This window comes from Schistocerca serialis, chromosome 2 (genome assembly GCF_023864345.2).
Source record: "Schistocerca serialis cubense isolate TAMUIC-IGC-003099 chromosome 2, iqSchSeri2.2, whole genome shotgun sequence".
In the NCBI taxonomy this organism is placed as follows: domain Eukaryota; kingdom Metazoa; phylum Arthropoda; class Insecta; order Orthoptera; family Acrididae; genus Schistocerca; species Schistocerca serialis.
Window position 1 is genome coordinate 212,053,689 of NC_064639.1, and position 20,425 is coordinate 212,074,113.

At 45.8% G+C, this 20,425-nt stretch overlaps 1 protein-coding gene across 1 annotated transcript in view; it reads left to right on the forward strand.

Annotated features, from left to right (window-relative positions):
• Positions 1–20,425, forward strand: part of LOC126455485 (uncharacterized) — a 349,352-nt gene that overhangs the window by 298,981 nt on the left and 29,946 nt on the right. Inside the window, exon 2 of the mRNA XM_050091237.1 lies at positions 5,201–5,439. Coding sequence (XP_049947194.1) covers positions 5,201–5,439 — 239 coding nt within the window. The remainder of the gene's footprint in view (positions 1–5,200; positions 5,440–20,425) is intronic.

The window sequence follows — 20,425 nt, forward strand, 5'->3', positions numbered from 1 at the left end:
CTGTGAAGACGTAATAAATTTATACCTCTCGCAAACTGTCGGCATACGGACAGACGCAGACAGTTCCGCACATTTTCGTCACTCATTTTGCTACGTAATATAAGTTATTCAGTTTGATAATCTAAAAAAGCCTTTGACTCACGTATGTTGATCGACACATTGGTATCACGTTTACAACCTCATTATGGAGACGTGGAAACTCTACCTGAGGAAAAACTGTGGAATCTCTTTCACAGTTTTAACGCAAAGGAATTTGCCTTTTAAACGAGTATTACGTTGGATATCGATCAGTTCTGTCTGCAGATACACAGGGGTGCTTTCAACCGAAACGGCAAACGGCATCGAAAACAGCTCAAAAACAAATGTAAGACTGGCAGTGTCCTCAAACGTTTAGAAAGCTGTAACTGTAATTCTCTCAACATCACCATGGATTGTTCAAAATTCGCGCTTTCTTTAACGTCATTGAGCTTAGGGAAATGGACGATCCTAGTCAGAAGTTGTTCCTTTCATAAAGCAGTTTTCTTTTTAAATGCATCTACTTTCACCATGACAGCAGAAATAAATTGCTTCTCACCTTGCAAGGTCTTACTGAGAGCAATCTGCAGTCAATTATATTTAAAATTAAAGGTCTTCAATCCATTCTAGATCTTCTAATTTTCGTTCTACCTTTCCTTTTTCCTCCAGGAATTCAACAATAGCAGATCTTAGATCGAGAACTCATTTCAGAAATATCCTTTGACTTAACCAATGTACTTTGCCGTAATGTATGCGTCCATACTCTTCGTTCCAGTCCATAAAAAACTGTTGCATCTGATAATGTAATAATGCGTGCAGAAAATTTATCATTCACACTATCATTTCCATCACGTGTTCCACACCTGCACGTTTAATCCAAAGTGCTTCTCGATGTGCAGAGCAATGAATCCAGTACGGATTATCTTTCGAACTTCATCATATTTAGCTCTCTCATTGTCAACAAAATCTTTCAGTTGTATCGCCCTTTTCATAGCAATTTTGCGGTACCCGCCGATTACGCGACTACGTAATAAATATTCTTCGCGATTATGCGACTACATAATAAATATTCTTCTCCTCTGTTTCCCATTCATTTCTAAACAGTTGCAACAGTGGATCACCAGAGTGCCTCTTTTTGCACCTGGACCTGTTAACTTGCTTTATACGACGAACAAGTAGCGAAGGAAAGTAACTCTTACATCACGATTCTGTCGAACTGAAGAACGGCATGCATATCAAATAAGCCACACCAAATGCTGGAAGAAAGTGTCCCAACGCACTGCTAAATGAAATGTTGCGCTATACCTACACCACTGACCATTAAAATTGCTACACCACGAAAATGACGTGCTACAAAATGGTTCAAATGGCTCTGAGCACTATGGGACTTAACATCTGAGGTCATCAGTCCCCTTGAATTTAGAACTACTTAAACCTAACTAACCTAAGGACAACACACACATCCATGCCTGAGGCAGGATTCGAACCTGCGACCGTAGCGGTCGCGCGGTTCCGGACTGAAGCGCCTAGAACCGCTTGGCCACACTGGCCGGCTGGCGTGCTACAGACGCGAAATTTAACCGACAGGAAGAAGATGCTGTGATATGCAGATGATTAGCTTTTCAGAGCATTCACACAACAAACTTCCTGGCAGATTAAAACTGTGTGCCCGACCGAGACTCGAACTCGGGACCTTTACCTTTCGCGGGCAAGTGCTCTACCATCTGAGCTACCGAAGCACGACTCACGCCGGGTCTCAGTCGGGCACACAGTTTTATTCTGCCAGGAAGTTTCATATCAGCGCACACTCCGCTGCAGAGTGAAAATCTCATTCTCATTCACACAACGTTGGCGCCGGTGACGACACCTACAAAGTGCTGACATGAGGAAGGTTTCCAACCGATTTATCATACACAAACAGCAGTAGACCGGCGTTGTCTGGTGAAACGTTGTTGTGATACCTCGTGTAAGGAGGAGAAATACGTACCATCAAGTTTCCGACTTTGATAAAGGTCGGATTGTAGCCTATCGCGATTGCGGTTTATCGTATCGCGACATTGCTGCTCGCGTTGGTCGAGATCCAATGACTGTTAGCAGAATATGGAATCGGTGGGTTCAAGAGGGTAATACGGAACGCCGTGCTGGATCCCAACGGCCTCGTATCACTAGCAGTCGAGATGACAGGCATCTTTTCCGCATGGCTGTAACGGATCGTGCAGCTACTTCTCGATCCCTGAGTCAGCAGATGAGGACGTTTGCAAAACAACAACCATCTGCACGAATAGTTCTACGACGTTTGCAGCAGCATGGACTATCAGCTCGGAGACCATGACGCTGCATCACAGAGAGGAGCGCCTGCGATGTTGTACTCAACGACGAACTTGGGTGCACGAATGGAAAAACGACATTTTTTCGGATGGATCCAGGTTCTATTTACAGCATCATGATGGTCGCATCCGTGTCTGGCGACATCGAGGTGAACGCACATTGGAAGCGTGTATTTGTCATCGCCATACTGGCGTTTCACCTGGCGTGATGGTATGGGGTGCCATTGGTTACATGTCTCGGTCATCTCTTGTTCGCATTGACGGCACTTTGAACAGTGGACGTTACATTTCAGATGTGTTACGACCCGTGGCTCTACCCTTCATTCGATCCCTGCGAAACCTTACATTTCAGCAGGATAATGCACGACCGCATGTTGCAGTTCCTGTACGGGCCTTTCTGGATACAGAAAATGTTCGACTGCTGCCCTGGCCAGCACATTCTCCAGATCTCTCACCAATTGAAAACGTCTAGTCAATGGTGGCCGAGCAACTGGCTCGTCACTACTCTTGAAGAGCTGTGGTATCGTGTTGCGGCTGCATGGGCAGCTGTACCTGTACACGCCATCCAAGCTCTGTTTGACTCAATGCCCAGGCGTATCAAGGCCGTTATTACGGCCAGAGGTGGTTGTTCTGGGTACTGATTTATCAGGATCTATTCACCCAAATTCGTTGAAAATGTAATCACACGTCAGTTCTAGTATAATATATTTGTCGTATCATCCGTATTTCTTCTTGGTGTAGCAATTTTAATGGCCAGTAGTGTAGAAGGTCCGAGCGCAGCCGAGAAGTACCAAGTTGTGCCGAGACAGGTCGAACCTAGGGTCACACGCGTGCTGCACGTGGAGCACGTGTGAAGTTTTGTACGTCGTGGCCGATCCTGGTGTATAAATGGTAGTCAAATGAAAGCCAAATACCCACCGCAACAAGTAATAAGCACTCGTATTTAACATTTATTCCACAGGGAAATGAGTTGATCAGTTTCTGGTTCATGAAGTACGGTCGGCTACTGATTGAGCCACAACTACATCCGCTCTTACGCTTCCTCATTTGATTGAAACTGATGTCCACGCATGTCTTTCTTCAGGTCGCCAAAGATGTGAAGCCCGCATGGTTAATGATCCAGGCTGTATGGAGGATGTCGCAGTGTTTCCCAACCAAATTGCTGAATCATAGCCTTTGTCTAATTCGCAGTGTGGGGATTGGTGTCATGATGCGAGAGGACGATTCCGTCTGATAGCATTCCTGGGCACTTTGATTGCATCGGAGTTTTCACAAAGTACCTTCATAGCACTACACATCGATTGTGGCTCCACACTCGAGGAACTCGATGAGCATAGGGCCCCTGCAGTCGAAGAAGGAGGTCGGCATGACCTTACAAGAATTTGTATGAACAACGTTGGATTTCATCGCCAGGGGGAGATGTGGGGTGTTTCCACTGTTGGCTTTGCCATTCGAAGTCGAGCCGTTCGAATGCTGTGAGGAAGAAACATCTTGTTGCATGATAATGTCTGCCCCCACACTATTAACTGGACGTGGGCTATGCGTAAGCGATTTGATTAAGAAAAGCTGCAACTTCCTTCTTACAGCCTAGATCTATCACCGTGTTATCTTCACATCTTCGGCAGCCTGAAGTAAAACAAGTGTGGACGTCGATTTCAGTCGGATGAGAAAGTGCAAGAGTGGATGTGGTTGTTGCTTCGTCATTTGATGGTCCCATTGCAATAGGTATTCGTTTTTCATTTGACTACCCGTCATAACGTAACGCTTATGTGTGGCGTTGTCCTTGTCGTGTGCAGCCTCTTTGGAGTCTTAACTGAAACTGTGTGGCGCCCGAGACGTAGGCAGCTCGGCGCTCTTCCAAGTTGGCTGTGTCCCATAGTTGCTGAAAGACACAGCAGTCCCAATTTTGATGGCCAGTAGTGGAAGTAATCCTACATCTACATCTACATACAAACTCCGCAATCCACCATACGGTGCGTGGCGGAGGGTACCTCGTACCACAACTAGCATCTTCTCTCCCTGTTCCACCCCCAAACAGAACGAGGGAAAAATTACTGCCTATATGCCTCTGTACGAGCCCTAATCTCTCTTATCTTATCTTTGTGGTCTTTTCGCGAAATATAAGTTGGCAGCAGTAAAATTGTAATGCAGTCAGCCTCAAATGCTGGTTCTCTAAATTTCCTCAGTAACGATTCACGAGAAGAACGCCTCCTTTTCTCCAGACACTCCCACCCGAGTTCCTGAAGCATTTACGTAACACTAGCCTGATGATCAGACCTACCAGTAACAAATCTAGCAGCCCGCCTCTGAATTGCTTCTATGTCCTCCCCCAATCCGACCTGATAGGGATCCGAAACGCTCGAGCAGTACTGATGAATAGGCCGTATTAGTGTTTTGTAAGCGGTCTCCCTTACAGATGAACCAATCTTCCCAAAATTCTACCAATGAACCGAAGACGACTATCCGCCTTTCCCACAACTGCCATTACATGCTTGTCCCTCTTCATATCGCTCTGCAATGTTACGCCCAAATATTTAATCGACGTGACTGTGTCAAGCGCTACACTACTAATGGAGTATTCAAACATTACGGGATTCTTTTTCCTATTCAACTGCATTAATTTACATTTATTTATATTTATAGTTAGCTGCCATTCTTTACACCAATCACAAATCCTGTCCAAGTCATCTTGTATCCTCCTACAGTCACTCAACGACGACACCTTCCCGTACACCACAGCATCCTCAGCAAACAGCCGCACATTGCTATCCACCCTATCCAAAAGGTCATTTATGTAGATAGAAAACAACAGCGGACCTACCACACTCGACAGCATATGCGTGTGCGTTTGCCGGCAGGCCGGATCGCGGCGCGCCACCTGATGGAGTGGCTGGTGGCGTGGGCGGTGGTGCTGGCGGGCGTGCTGGAGCACAGCGCCACCTCGCAGCTGCTGGCGCCTCGGCCGCCGCTCTCCCCCGAGGAGTTCGCGGAGCTGGTGGCCAACACGAGCTACGTCAGCCGCTACTGCCGAGCCACACCCACCGCAGCCGCCGCCGACAACTTCACGACAGACCTGCCGCCCGATAATGACACAGAGGTGAGCCGCCATCCTACACGCTTCCAACTCCTCACTGGTACATAAAGAGGTTGTCAGCACAAGCATGGAGGTCGCTCTGTATTCGTGACGACAGTTGCTTCGTAGTGGGGCAGGGAGAAACACCTAGCTCAAGTACCAGAACTCACGAGCGAGCACACACACTATATAATCGAAAGTATCCGGATAGTCCCAAAAAGTTACGTTTTTCATGTTAGGTGCATTGTGCTGCCACCTACTGCCAGGTACTCCATATCAGCCACCTCAGTGGTCATTAGACATCGTGAGCAGAATGGGGCGCTCCACGGAACTCACAGACTTCGAACGCGGTCAAGCGATTGGGTGTCACTTGTGTCCACACTCCTGAACATCCCTAAGTCAAGTGTTTCTGATTTGATAGGAAAGTGGAAACCTGAAGGGACACATACAGCACAAAAGCGTACAGGCCGACCTCGTCTGTTGACTGACAGAGACGGCCGACAGTTGAAGAGGGTCTTAACGTGTAGTAGGCAGACATTTATCCAGACCATGAGACAGGAATTCCAAACCGCATCAAGATCCACTGCAGGTACTATGAAAGTTAGGCCAGAGGTGAGAAAACTTGGATTTGACGGTCGAGCGGATTCCCCATAGACCACACATCACGCCGGTAAATACCAAACGACGCCTCGGTTGGTGCAAGGAACGTAAACATTGGACAGTGGAAAAACGTAGTGTAGAATCACGCTACACAATGTGATGACCCGATGGCCGGGTTTGGGTATGGCGAATGCCCGTTGAACGTCCTCGTCCAGCGTGTGTAGTGCAAACAGCAAAATTCGGAAGCGGTGGCGTTATGGCGTGCTCATGTTTTTCGTGGAGGGGGCTTGCACCCTATGTTATTTTGCTTGGCACTATCATAGTACAGGCCTACGTTGAATGTTTTAAGCACCTTCTTGCTTCCCACTGTTGAAGAGCAATTCGGGGATGGTGACTGCATCTTTCAACGCGATCGAGCACCTGTTCATAACTCACGGTCTGTGGCGGAGTGGTTACACGGCAATAACATCCCTGTAATGGGCTGGCCTGCACAGAGTCCTGACCTGAATCCTATAGAACAGCTTTCGGGTGTTTTGGAACTCCGACTTCGTGCCAGGCCTCACCGACTGACAGAGATACCTCTCCTCAGTGCAGCACTCCGTGCAGAATAACCTGCCATTCCCCAAGAAACCTTCCAGCACCTGATTGAGCGTATGCCTGCGAGAGAGGAAGCTGTCATCAAGGCTAAGGGTGGGCAAACACCTTATTGAATTCCAGCATTGCTGATGGAGGTCGCCACGAACTCGTCAATTATTTTCAGCCAGGTGTCCGGATACTTTTGATCACATAGTGTACTATCCAGACACCTATGTGTAATGTGGAATTCACCGCGGGATGTCACGAGAGATGGACTCTCAGTATGAAAGAAGGCGGGGAATATTGTATTGTCAGTAGTGAAACAGTAACAGCAGAGTAGGGCAGTGAGGAGAGTTTAGATACTTAGGAGTTGGACTAGTCTTTGGATGTCACCTGAGTAATAAAGCCAACAGGGACACTTCAGTCCTTCTAAAGCTGCCCAAGTCGACTTTAGGTGATGTGATCGTGAAGTGGAAATGCGAAGGAACAACCACTGCTAAGCCAAGACCAGGCAGATCTTATGTACTGGTGGACAGGGCCGGTCGAGCATTGTGGAGGGTGGTAATAAGAATTCGCATGAAATTAGTGGAAGATATCGCAGATGAATTTCAAAGTGCTTCCAGAAATCCAGCTAGGGAGTTAAAGTGAATGGGGTGCATTGGCGGAGCAGCTCCTCGTAATCTACACGTTTCTGAAGTACAGGGTGTTTCAAAAATGACCGGTATATTTGAAACGGCAATAAAAACTAAACGAGCAGCGATAGAAATACACCGTTTGTTGCAATATGCTTGGGACAACAGTACATTTTCAGGCAGACAAACTTTCGAAAATACAGTAGTTACAATTTTCAACAACAGATGGCGCTGCGGTCTGGGAAACTCTATAGTACGATATTTTCCACATATCCACCATGCGTAGCAATAATATGGCGTAGTCTCTGAATGAAATTACCCGAAACCTTTGACAACGTGTCTGGCGGAATGGCTTCACATGCAGATGAGATGTACTGCTTCAGCTGTTCAATTGTTTCTGGATTCTGGCGGTACACCTGGTCTTTCAAGTGTCCCCACAGAAAGAAGTCACAGGGGTTCATGTCTGGCGAATAGGGAGGCCAATCCACGCCGCCTCCTGTATGTTTCGGATAGCCCAAAGCAATCACACGATCATCGAAATATTCATTCAGGAAATTAAAGACGTCGGCCGTGCGATGTGGCCGGGCACCATCTTGCATAAACCACGAGGTGTTCGCAGTGTCGTCTAAGGCAGTTTGTACCGCCACAAATTCACGAAGAATGTCCAGATAGCGTGATGCAGTAATCGTTTCTGATCTGAAAAATGGGCCAATGATTCCTTTGGAAGAAATGGCGGCCCAGACCAGTACTTTTTGAGGATGTAGGGACGATGGGACTGCAACATGGGGCTTTTCAGTTCCCCATATGCGCCAGTTCTGTTTATTGACGAAGCCATCCAGGTAAAAATAAGCTTCGTCAGTAAACCAAATGCTGCCCACATGCATATCGCCGTCATCAATCCTGTGCACTATATCGTTAGCGAATGTCTCTCGTGCAGCAATGGTAGCGGCGCTGAGGGGTTGCCGCGTTTGAATTTTGTATGGATAGAGGTGTAAACTCTGGCGCATGAGACGATACGTGGACGTTGGCGTCATTTGGACCGCAGCTGCAACACGGCGAACGGAAACCCGAGGCCGCTGTTGGATCACCTGCTGCACTAGCTGCGCGTTGCCCTCTGTGGTTGCCGTACGCAGTCGCCCTACCTTTCCAGCACGTTCATCCATCACGTTCCCAGTCCGTTGAAATTTTTCAAACAGATCCTTTATTGTATCGCTTTCCGGTCCTTTGGTTACATTAAACCTCCGTTGAAAACTTCGTCTTGTTGCAACAACACTGTGATCTAGGCAGTGGAATTCCAACACCAGAAAAATCCTCTGTTCTAAGGAATAAACCATGTTGTCTACAGCACACTTGCACGTTGTGAACAGCACACGCTTACAGCAGAAAGACGACGTACAGAATGGCGCACCCACAGACTGCGTTGTCTTCTATATCTTTCACATCACTTGCAGCGCCATCTGTTGTTGAATATTGTAACTACTGTAATTTCGAAAGTTTGTCCGCCTGAAAATGTACTGTTGTCCCAAGCATATTGCAACAAACGGTGTATTTCTATCGCTGCTCGTTTAGTTTTTATTGCCGTTTAAAATATACCGGTCATTTTTGAAACACCCTGTAAGTGCTAAGCGACGATTCAGAAGGTGCAAAGAGCAACTCCACTGTACAGTCTATGATTACAAACAAGAAACTTGGATTGATGACATTAATTAAAACTTCCGGGCTGAATTGCCGTGGTCCATATATAAAACTTCTTCTCCTTCCTGACGTTTCGTTGCCTAGTGCGGGCAACATCTTCCGAGGTGAGTCGGCGACTGGCTGCTAGACACAAAGGATGGGGCCCCTCCACTCCCACACCAATGTGGTGACTAAACCAAAAGTTCTACTGTCACCTCCGTATAACATGTTGGTTATTGAATCAGGAGTCACAGAATGCGGGCTGTGATGTTATCCATACGTCTGGGTAAGATTACTCATTAACATGGTCCATCAGGAGATAGAAAGTGGACGAAAGCGATCGAAGGGTAGCGGTTGTAAGGCCAGAGGAAAAAAAAGTGCCAAGGGAAGCGCCAAGGGGAAAAAACCTCCGCGACCGTAGGACGGGTAGTAAGGGCAGTAGCGGCTTGCTAGCTGCGACAGTGCATGCAAGGTGTGGTTATGTTAGTGCGAGGTATCGTGCATCGTTACCTTTGTCGTTGCTGGAGCACGTTGCGGGGCTCGCTGCAGTTGCTGCGTCCCTGCAACAGTTCAAGGTCGTTGTACATTGGTGGGCGATCGGTCATAGATCGGCTCACAGACAATGTAGGGGGTGTGTGTGGTTGGTTTGCGTGCTGTGAGCAGTACGGTTTCCCTGCGGTTGCCTGTTTTTCGGCGGGTCGAGCATCTGGGGTTACCAGTAGTAGCTGTGTTGCAGGGGCTCGCCAGTACTGTCTTTGGTCTGTTATGCTTCCATCTATTGTTGTGGTCGTAGTTACCCAGAGAAAGGATAAACGGGTTGCGCGAGTGTCTCGTGTTATTGTACAGTCGTGTGGAGAGTTTTTGGAATACCTGGAAGATGGTATCTAGCAGATATTCCCGGTGAAGGTCCGCGATGCGTGTGTAGCGCGGAGCCTTGCTTGTAATTTTGAGTACTTTGTTCTGTATGAGCGGCAGACGGCGCAGGCGAGTGGGCGCAGCGTATCCCCAGACAGGGGCTGCGTACGTCATCAGGGGTCGAATAAGTGTCATGTACATGGACCTAGACACCCTCCCATTCAGTGTGCTATGCCTGTTAAGCATAGGGTAGAGTTGTTTGAGCCTCGCGTTTGCTTTGTTGGTCACGTTGCATGATACTTGCTTTCCGCACCCTCGGTAGGCCTCCTCAATTTTATAAATGGCACCTGTACTATAGAAGACGCCGGCGGCCATTTGCAGCAACAAGCATCAATACTCAAACTAAAGTTTTATTCGGTGGTTTTGATCAAGTTAGAATTAGAATATTATTATAATGAAGTTATAATACCACCTTACAGAGTTTATTAAATGAAATATGCCCATGAGTGGGACATAGACAGGTGATTAACTGAAATACGCATACCAAATATTCTGTGAAATGATAAGGGAATATGGTGTGGCTGGGAGAAGTCACTGTAACATATTTATATAATAACACAATCACATTTATTCAATTAACATTACCATCTCAAATATTCCCTCTCACTTATCACGGAATGCTGGCGTGATACAAATAGTATCATACCTAAGTAAACCTAGTTAAACATCCGGCTAACATGTGCTGTGAATCGACAATGACTACCGCCTGCACATTTCTATCATCATTTAGCCACACACACACTAACATTCACTCTATTCATTTTATCTAACAGATAAAAGAGGAACGTTCCCATACACCAAGTGGGACAAGATTGGGAGAGAGCACATGGTTCCAACTGTAACTTTAATTCGGGCAAGTCCCGTCTTCACGTTTAACTAACTCCGCGAGCTTTACTGGATATTATGAAGGAACAATTAAATCACACGCGTGAATTTACGTAGAAGATCCAGCTCGATCACGAAATGTGATTACGTCGAGCTGAAGCTTCTCACCAAGAAATGCACGGGGTCTGCGGACCACGTGTCACCAATCTCTCCACAATCAGGAGTCAATAAACACATTTAAATAAAATACACTTCGCATATATACTTCACACTCACACTGAAATGCAAATTGAGCAATTCTGAGTATTACTCGGCAATGAACGCCTGTTCACTCCCAAGTGCAGTGGACACAATTCCCATGAAATTACTTGGCAAAAGAAATCATCTCCCTATCTCTCCTAACCGAGATGATTCTAGGAAATACCATAGTTGCTTTCCTCAGCAGGGAAGCTGCTTCCAAGTTCAAAGTGAACATGGAATTCTAAATCTTCGCTTACTATCGGAGCGATAGAGCAGAGCGTGCTTACTCACCCAGGTCTTCCCAGCAACCACCCCGATACGGTCTCCCTCGTCCGGGTCCACACATCGTGGCCGCAAGGACTCAGAGATACCGCACACGGTTATTTACCAACCTAACGAGCGCTAATGACGCGCGTGGAGCTTATGCCTCTCTGGTCCAGTGCAGTCGCGCTCTACCAGATTCGAGGTTGGCTACACTTCCACTATGCCTATAGCACACCCACAGCCGACATCTCACGCATACCTCATCATACGTTCGCATTCACACCTTGCAGACAATTCCCATACCTAATATTAAAATGATCGTCTATATTTAAATAACCCTATCTTACTAATTATCATCAGGCTCTTCCCTGAGTGTCGGAAGGGCACTCAGGTGTCTTTAGTTGTGGGGTCGAGCCATGTAGCGGCTTACATGGAGCCGTTACAACGTGTTGAATGTGGTGTCCCCCACAGTAGTTTCCGGTCCAGCCAGACACCGAGGTATTTGACGTTCTCGCGGAAACGTATTGGGCGTACATGTAGTGTTATTGGGTTGCAGTGCTGATGTTTGCGCAGTAGCTTCGGTCTTCTAGTGAACAGAACGGCTTCGCACTTGTCGACGTTTACTCTAACACGCCATTTCACCAGCCAAGGCTCTGCCGTTCTGAGTGCAGTCTGTAGTCGTGAGTTAACGTTAGACGGCTTCCAATCTTGCGTAAGGATGGCGGTGTCATCCGCGTAGATTGCCACCGTCGTGTTGTGTGTAGCTGGGAGGTCGTTAATGTAGAGGTTAAACAGTAAGTGCCCTAGGATGCTTCCTTGGGGTACTCCTGCCTGGACACCATGACGCGTCGATTGTTTGCCCTGCACGTGGGTGTTGAAACTCCTGTCCGTGAGATATGAGTGTATGAGACGTACGAGCCCGTCGGGGAACCCTGCGTCGCTGAGTTTGCGTATTAAGCCGTTGTGCCATAGACGATCGAAAGCCTTTTCGATGTCCAGGAACACCGCCCCAATTGCTTTGTTTGTGTTGTATCCAAGTGTTATGTATTCAACGACGCGGAGGAGTTGTTGTGTTGTTGAGTGGTGATTCCTGAAACCAAATTGCTCCGGTCTCAGGGTGTCGTTTGTGATGCAGTGCCTGGTGAGTCGTTTTAGTATTACCTGCTCAACGATCTTGCTGAGCGCGCTCAGCAGACTGATGGGTCGGTAATGTTGTGGGAGGGAGTGGTCTTTCCCCAGCTTCCTGAACATCAGGACCTTGGCCGTCTTCCAAAAGGCGGGGAAGTGTTGGTGTTTGAGTACGGCATTCGTGATGTGTTTAGGTAGTCTACAGCTTTGTCCGTGAACTCCTGGAGGACACGGTTTTGAATGCCATCGTGACCAGGAGCCTTCCTAGCGGTGGTATGCATGATGGCCCATTTGACTTCAGCTGTACTAGCTTGTCGGATGATGATGCGCGCTGGTTGGGCCAGGATGCGTGTGACCTCCTGGTCGGTAGCAAGTGTGAACGCTGGGTCTGAGGGATCCAGATTCGGTGTGAAATACGCTGCGAGTATGAGGGCCATCAGTTCCGCTTTTTCTTCCGCAGAATATGCTGGTCCGTCGGGCCCTTGTAGCGTGGGGGTGTACAGTTTCTCCCTGGTGAAGTGTCGGGCCAACTGCCACACGCCAGGTCGCGTGGTGTCCAGCCCTTCGAGTTTCTGGTCCCGCTGTTGTGTCTTAAATGTTTGTATTTTGTCCCGGATTATACTCTGAAGCCTGTTCATGTGCTGTTTGAAGTGCTGGCGCCTGGTACGCTGCCAATGTCTCCTGATGCGGTTACTCATTGAGATAAGGCCCAGGATCTCCTGGGGCAGGGCAGCATCGGTATGGTGTCGGTTATTGCGTCTTGGACGGCGCTGGTGAGGGTTTCAACCGCCTCATCAATCTGAGCTGTCTCGTTAATAGCGTGGGTGGGTGGGATGGGACTGTCAAGCGTTTCCTTGAGCAGCGTCCAATTCTCGCGCCTGTAGTCTCCTGCGTTGTTCCATGTGCTGCAGTGTTTCTTCAATGTACAGTATAACGGGTTGGCGGCTGCTAGGCGCTAGAGGTCCCGCTTATATAGAGCTCTTATATGGCGCCACCACTCGTCACGTGCTTTCGACTCTAAAACTATCTCTGGCTAGTGTCATCTCTCTCGATTACAGGTTATCGATTGTAACTTCGTTGGTGCAAATTCGAACGCCATATCTTGGCTAGTTTTAATCCTTCTTCTTTTTTATTAAAATTATTTTCGTGCTTGTAGATCTCTATAGCTTCTCTATACAAGCGGGTATAATAATGTGAGGTCCTAGCTATCACGTTTGTCTCACTAAATTTTATTTCGTGATCACCGTCTTTGAAAACGTGATCCGTCACAGCTGATGTGTCAATTTGTCCCAATCTACAGTTCCTTTTGTGTTCCGTTAGGAGGGTATTAACCCTCCTTTTAGTTGTTTCAATATATACCCTGCCACAGCTACACGGAATTTTATACACACCTGGGGTAGCTAAGGGGTGTCGAGCGTCTTTCACCGATCTTAAACGTTCACTAATTTTGTTGGTAGGTCGAAAGATTGTCTCCACTTGAAACTTGGCCACAACTTTCCCAATACGGTCGGTGATGTTATGAATAAATGGAAGAAAAACTTTTCCAGGCGACGGTTGTTGTTGTCGTGTATTTTCGGACACTTTTCTTCTAGGGTGGAGTGCTCGATCTATCTCGTTGTCAGTGTACCCATTTCTCTTGACAGTCGTTCGCAAATGGCTTAATTCATCTTGCAAATAAATTGGCTCACAGATGTTATTAGCCCTGTCCACTAAAGTTTTTATGACTCCTCTCTTCTGCCTAGGATGATGATTCGAATCCTTATGTAGGTAACGATCGGTGTGTGTGTCTTTCCCATATACCTTGTGCCCTGAAGTCCCATCTGCCCGTTTAATAACCAATACAATCAAAAAATTTAGTTGTTCATTACTCTCTTTCAAAGACGATGATCACGAAATAAAATTTAGTGAGACAAACGTGATAGCTAGGACCTCAAATTATTATGCCCGCATGTATAGAGAAGCTATAGAGATCTACAAGCACGAAAATAATTTTAATAAAAAAGACGAAGGATTAAAACTAGACAAGATATGGCGGTCGACTTTGCACCAACGAAGTGACAATCGATTATCTGTAATCGAGAGAGATGGCACTAGCCAGAGATAGTTTTAGAGTCGAAAGCACGTGACGAGTGGTGGCGCCATCTAAGCGCTCTATATAAGCGGGACCTCCAGCGCCTAGCAGCCAGTCGCCGATTCACCTCGGAAGATGTTGCCTGCAGTAGCCAACGAAACGTCAGGAAGGAGAAGAAGTTTTATATATGGACCACGGCAATTCAGCCCGGATGTTTTAATTAATGAAGACGCCGGCCGTGAAAGCTTACATGTTATGGCTGGATTGATGAATCACGCTCTAACCTGTGGCAATCTGAAGGAAGAGTTTGGGTTTGGTGAGTGGCTGGAGCACGTTACCTGCCATGTGTAAGTGCCAACAGCGAAGTACAGAGTTGGTAGTGTTACGATATGAGGGTGTGTTCCGTGGCTATGGCGTGGTCCCCACATTTCGCTTGAGAAAACTCAGTATACCGAAGGATATGAACACATTTTACAGCATTTTGTACTGTCTATAGCAGAGGAGCTGTTCGGGTACGATGACTGATTGTATCAGATTGACAAACATCTATGTCATAAAGCAGTGTTCCTGAAATGGACCAACATGCCCAGTCTCGACCTGAATCCAACAGAACACATCTGGGGTGAATTGGAACGTCGATTTCGCTAAAGACCCCAGCGTCCAACATCACTACCTACTCTGGTTTCTACCCTTGAAGAAGAATGGGCTGCCAGTTCTCCACAGACTGTCAGACGGAGGACGCACCTCACATTAATCTCCGCCAATAGATATCCGCGTACTTTTTCTCAGGTAATATACTCGTAGCGGAAAGGAAATCGGCAAAGTGTGATAATGGATGACGTGCTTGGAAAAAGGCACAGCTCACACCCGTCTACGAGAAAGGAATTTGAAGTGATCCACAAAACTTCCGTCCAATATGCTTGACATCGGTTTGTTGTAGAATCTTAGAACATATTCTGAGCTCAAGCATAGTCAGGTGTCTTGAACAGAATGACCTCCTCAATGCCAACCAGCATGGACATTGAAATATCGATCATCTGAAACCCAACTCGTACTTTTCGCTCACGACATACTGAAAGGTTTGAGTCAAGGCAACCAGGTAGATGCAGTATTTCTTGATTTCCGAAAAGTATTTGACTCATAACCGCCACCTACGCTTACGGTCAAAAATACGATCATATGGGGCAACAGTTGAAATTTGTGACTGGATTGAAGACTTTTTGGGTAGGGACGACATAGCGTGTTATCATGGATGGAGAGTCATCATCGGATGTAGAAGTAACTTCGGGTGTGCCCTAGAGAAGTGTGTTGGGACCCTTACTGTTCGTATTGTGTATTAATCATATTGCAGACAATACTGATAAAAAATCAGGCTTTTTGCAGATGATGCTGTTATCTATAATGAAGTTCTATCTAAAAGAGGCAGCAGAAATGTTCAGTCAGATCTTAATAAGATTTCAACGTGGTGCAGAGATTGGCAACTTGCTCTAAATGTTCAGGAATGTAAAACTTTGCACTTCACAATACGAAAAAACGTAGTATCCTATGACTATGACTGTCATATTAATGAGTCACTGTTGGAATCGGCCAATTCATACAAATATCTAGCTGTAACACTTTTTAGGGATGTGAAGTGGAATGATCATATAGGTTCCATTGTGGCTAAAGCAGCTGGTAGACTTCGGTTTGCAATCAGTGAACAAAGGAGATTGCTTACAAATCAATCATGGGACCAGTTCTAGAATATTGCTCAAGTGAGTGCGACCCGTACCAGATGGGACTAACGGGCTATATTAAATGTATAAAGAGAAGGGGGGCACGAACGGTCACAGATTTTTTTAATCCTTGGGAGAGTGTCACAGAGATACTGGAGGAACTGAACTGGAAAACTCTTAAAGAGAGACGTAAATCATCCCGAGAAAGTCTATTAACAAAGTTTCAAGAATACGCTTTAAATGATTAGGCTAGGATTATACTACAACTCCCTACGTATCGCTCATATAGGGATCGTGAGTACAAGATTAGGGCAATCACTGCACGCACAAAGGGTAGCCAAATAATAATTCCTCCCGCGCTCCTTACGTGAGTGGAAGAAACCCTCTGCCATGCACTCCACGATAGTTTTCAGAGCACATATGTAGATATAGATGCAGAAAACTGCATACATGATAAATACACATTTGATAAATACATTACTTCCTTTTCATGACATTTTGGTCTATCATTTTCTTTTTCTGTTGTTTACAAACAACGAAGTATTAGACAATAGCCACACTTTTCTTTCGTTAAGAACGTATCGACACGGAAACTTTTTGTATGCTACTTACTTAATTTATGGAAGCAATTTCTTGAACATATTATGGAAGCAATTTCTTAGACATTAGTTGGAAAATATTATTATGATTATTGCGACATATTCAAATTTTACGATGAATTCAATAGAAAATCTTTTTATAAGTCTATTATCAAAATTTGTTTTACTTTCCAGCTTCCGTCTTTATTTTTTTAACGTCACATCTGACTATAATCCCGAATCTTCGTTGGTAATTGAGCTTCTTAGGTTTTTATGAAACCTAGATAATTTAACTTAAAAAAAAGACGACAAGAGTAAGAAATGCATAAATTTTTGTAATTTTTGCACGTCAATGTTCAGAAACTATAAGTGGTGTGAAAATAAGCATTCCCATTTAAAATGGTTGTTAGAGTGAACAGGAAATACTTCATGAATGTCCGATTGCATTAGCTTGGGAAATTACTTCACCTAACACCAAACCGCGCATATTCCTAATAAAATTAAAAAGTAGTAGCTTGAAATTACCGCAGCTGGATCTAATCCGGCTTATTCCCAGTTTGTCCACTAGAATATGTGTTTCCTTTGTTAACATTCGTAGAACGTCTGTCTTCGTGGTTGTAGTTGTGTAACAAACAGAACTCGATTGTCAACGAGTCTTACGAGCAGTGGGAACTTCGAGACCTCTCTGCGCCATATCTCTGCCACCGGGTCCTGTCCAACTGCACCTCTTGCCTGCAGGTATGCGAAAGTACGGCGTCTAGTATACGAGAAAGTCTGGAGTCTGAGATGACCAGCTCTAGTTATGTGTCGCTTACAACCCTGGGGCCACTTTCACACGAGAGCTGCTTGTTTGCGACCGGTGTGAAGGAGAAAGAGCTCGCATTAATAGCCCAGTCAACTAAGACCAAAAAATATCGAAACTAGGGTAAGAATTCGTGTAGTCACAAGTTTTTGTACAGTGGTAGGGATAAGTGTCAAGAATAACATATTACACATGCTGACTGTTGATGTGTGAGCATGGGTTCAAATGGCTCTGAGCACTATGGGACTCAACTGCTGCGGTCATAAGTCCCCTAGAACTTAGAACTACTTAAACCTAACTAACCTAAGGACATCACACACATCCATGCCCGAGGCAGGATTCGAACCTGCGACCGTAGCGGTCGTGCGGTTCCAGACTGAAGCGCCTTTAACCGCGCGGCCACTCCAGCCGGCTGTGTGAGCATGGGGTGAGATGGTGTTTAAGTGTCCCTTTTTTAGGTTTTTCTTGAAAATGTCGAAAGCCACTACTGCATCTGGCGAACGTGTTTCCCAGTACGAAATTAGACTAGACTTAATTTTCTACAAAAAGGGTCCTATTAACTTTTTCTCCGGGACTAATATTTTCTGCGTTGCAGAGGATGGAAAAATAGCAGATTATTAAAAACAGCATTTTAATGGGGTAAAATTAATGTATAATATTAAATGACGTTGACTGAGAACAAATGTTTAATTTTGTAATACATCTAACATCTGCAGTACATGCATTTTAAGGGATAAATAATTGTGTTCTGAGGGTGGAAAAAAGGGGGTGAATATTGGAAGTGTGAGGGAAGGTAGCTCGACTGATTATGGCCACGCACTTTCGCGGTCTACAAAATGAAGATCGGGCAGGTGATTTCCCACTCTGTCTACCCCTCTAGGTCACAAAAGGCAACTACAGGGTTTCTCAGCTCGCCTTATAAATCACTGGCGTTACAGTGTGCAGCCATGCCCAAGGCTGTTTATTTTCCACAGAGGGCGTTAACACAACATAGAATACAGATATGCCAAAGCAAGAAACGGATACGGATAAAAGCCAGGCAAATCTCTGCACACTGTTCTCAAATGCTAGAGCGAAACTGATTCTTAGTCGTTATGTATGGCAGCGTAGTATTCTTCTGGGAAAAGCAACTTGCCCCACAACGAGTGCTGCTCCCTTTTCAGGTTGGAGACAGACTATATTTCCTCAGTCTTTCTTGTCCAGTTCTCTTGCGTAGATACACAAACTATTTTCACTCAGTTCGAGTTTATGTATTGGAGTTATTTTCGGTTTATTAAGAGAGTACTTACTTGCAGTTGTGAAGTGAGCTTGCGAGGTGCCGCAGCTAGCAGAGTGTTTAACACTAAATCCTTTTAGAATCTTCATATGGAAATGATGCTCTAAGCCCCCCTTTCTCTAACTCCGACTTTTGCTGTTGCACATGGTTTAAGAAGAAACGCGAACTAACTGTAATCGACCATGCAAGTGGAGTAGAAAAGGGTTTGGCACCTGCAATAGTTTAATTTGATAAAGGAAAGTTTAATTAACATAGTGATAAATGAAAGGGTTGCTTTACCGATCCACATAATGAAAGTTCTGTCCAAAATAACAATTTGATTTATTATTACTAAACTCAAAATAATAAATAATACGCATGAAACAGTTACAATACGTCCAATTGGATACTCAAATAAATGTTGTGAAGGTGACGTTGTCTATAAACTAGCTTGTGACGTTTATGACCAAGTGGTATGTGGAGCCAATTCCTTGCAACTCAAATCTTAAGAGAAACACCCAGCCAACCCAACATTAATTGCTGCTACTGTAGTGAGAACTCAGACAATGAACATCCAAGACAGAACCATGTAAGAAAAGACGGGAACAGGCGCGCTTTGCTGAGCTCTGATTATCACAGAGCAAAATTCCCTAATCTGCCAGTACTTCGGACATACATTACCAAGCTGTCTTCTTAACTGCAAGGACACGATCTGGCTTACAGGAGGCGATGGCTGGTTGCTTCGATGTCCTGTCATGTTGATGATAATGTCGCGAGTATAGCCTGAAGCAAATTATCCTGCTCTGGTTGTTCCAGACTAAAGACTTCCTGTCAATACAAATGCGCCTCTGAAGGAGGTGAAGAAGGCTTGCCACACAATCACTGATGGTACAGTGACTGATTTTAACAAGCGAAGTCAAACAGTAACTCCGATACAGTCAACTTTAGCCAAAACTGCTCAAGACGGACAACATAGGCCACTTGTACGCAGAACGCTCAATTGCCAACTGTACTCGGAAAGTTAGGCTGAAGTTGAAACTTCATCAACTTCGTCAAACAGTTACAACTAAATGAAAGTATATTAGACAGCCAACGGAAGGCATGCTGTCCGGATCAGCGAGAGCTCAGTCTTGTAATCTACCCCAACCGAAAAGCGAGAGCCAACCCTCTCAAGAGCACCCGTACAAGCCGAACACAGAACATTCCCGCCCCCACGACAGTGGTCGTGGTTAAATGTTCCAATCAGCAACTCGAAAACCGGCAGAAAATTCCACTCTACTGCCGACGAAGTACTATTCCACCAATCGAGATACTTGGCGCCAATTTCTGCACCGATTTTGCTACGTCACGGAGCTATCCCCTGAGCAAGCCAATCACAGTTATGATTTTGCAGAAAACGCGGGAATTTGCCCGCCAAGACTGCCTGGGAACACAAGTCATTCCCACGCCTCGCTGCTAGCCAAGTTTCTGCAAGGGACGGAATCTCCAGCACAGCCGCTCCGTCAGGCCCCTGTGCGCTTGTCGCCCCCACTCTTATGACAATGTCGGCGTTTGGAAAGCATCCACTCGACTCCCTCACACCCGTCGGCTTAACCCTTTCAAGATCAGCAGAACCCGCCTGTCACCGGACCACCCGAGTGACGAGAGACACAGCGTGGGAAGCCCGTTTGTGAAGGAATAGCAACTTTTCACCGCATGCAATTAGAGAGGAAAATCTAATTACTCGGAGTAAGAT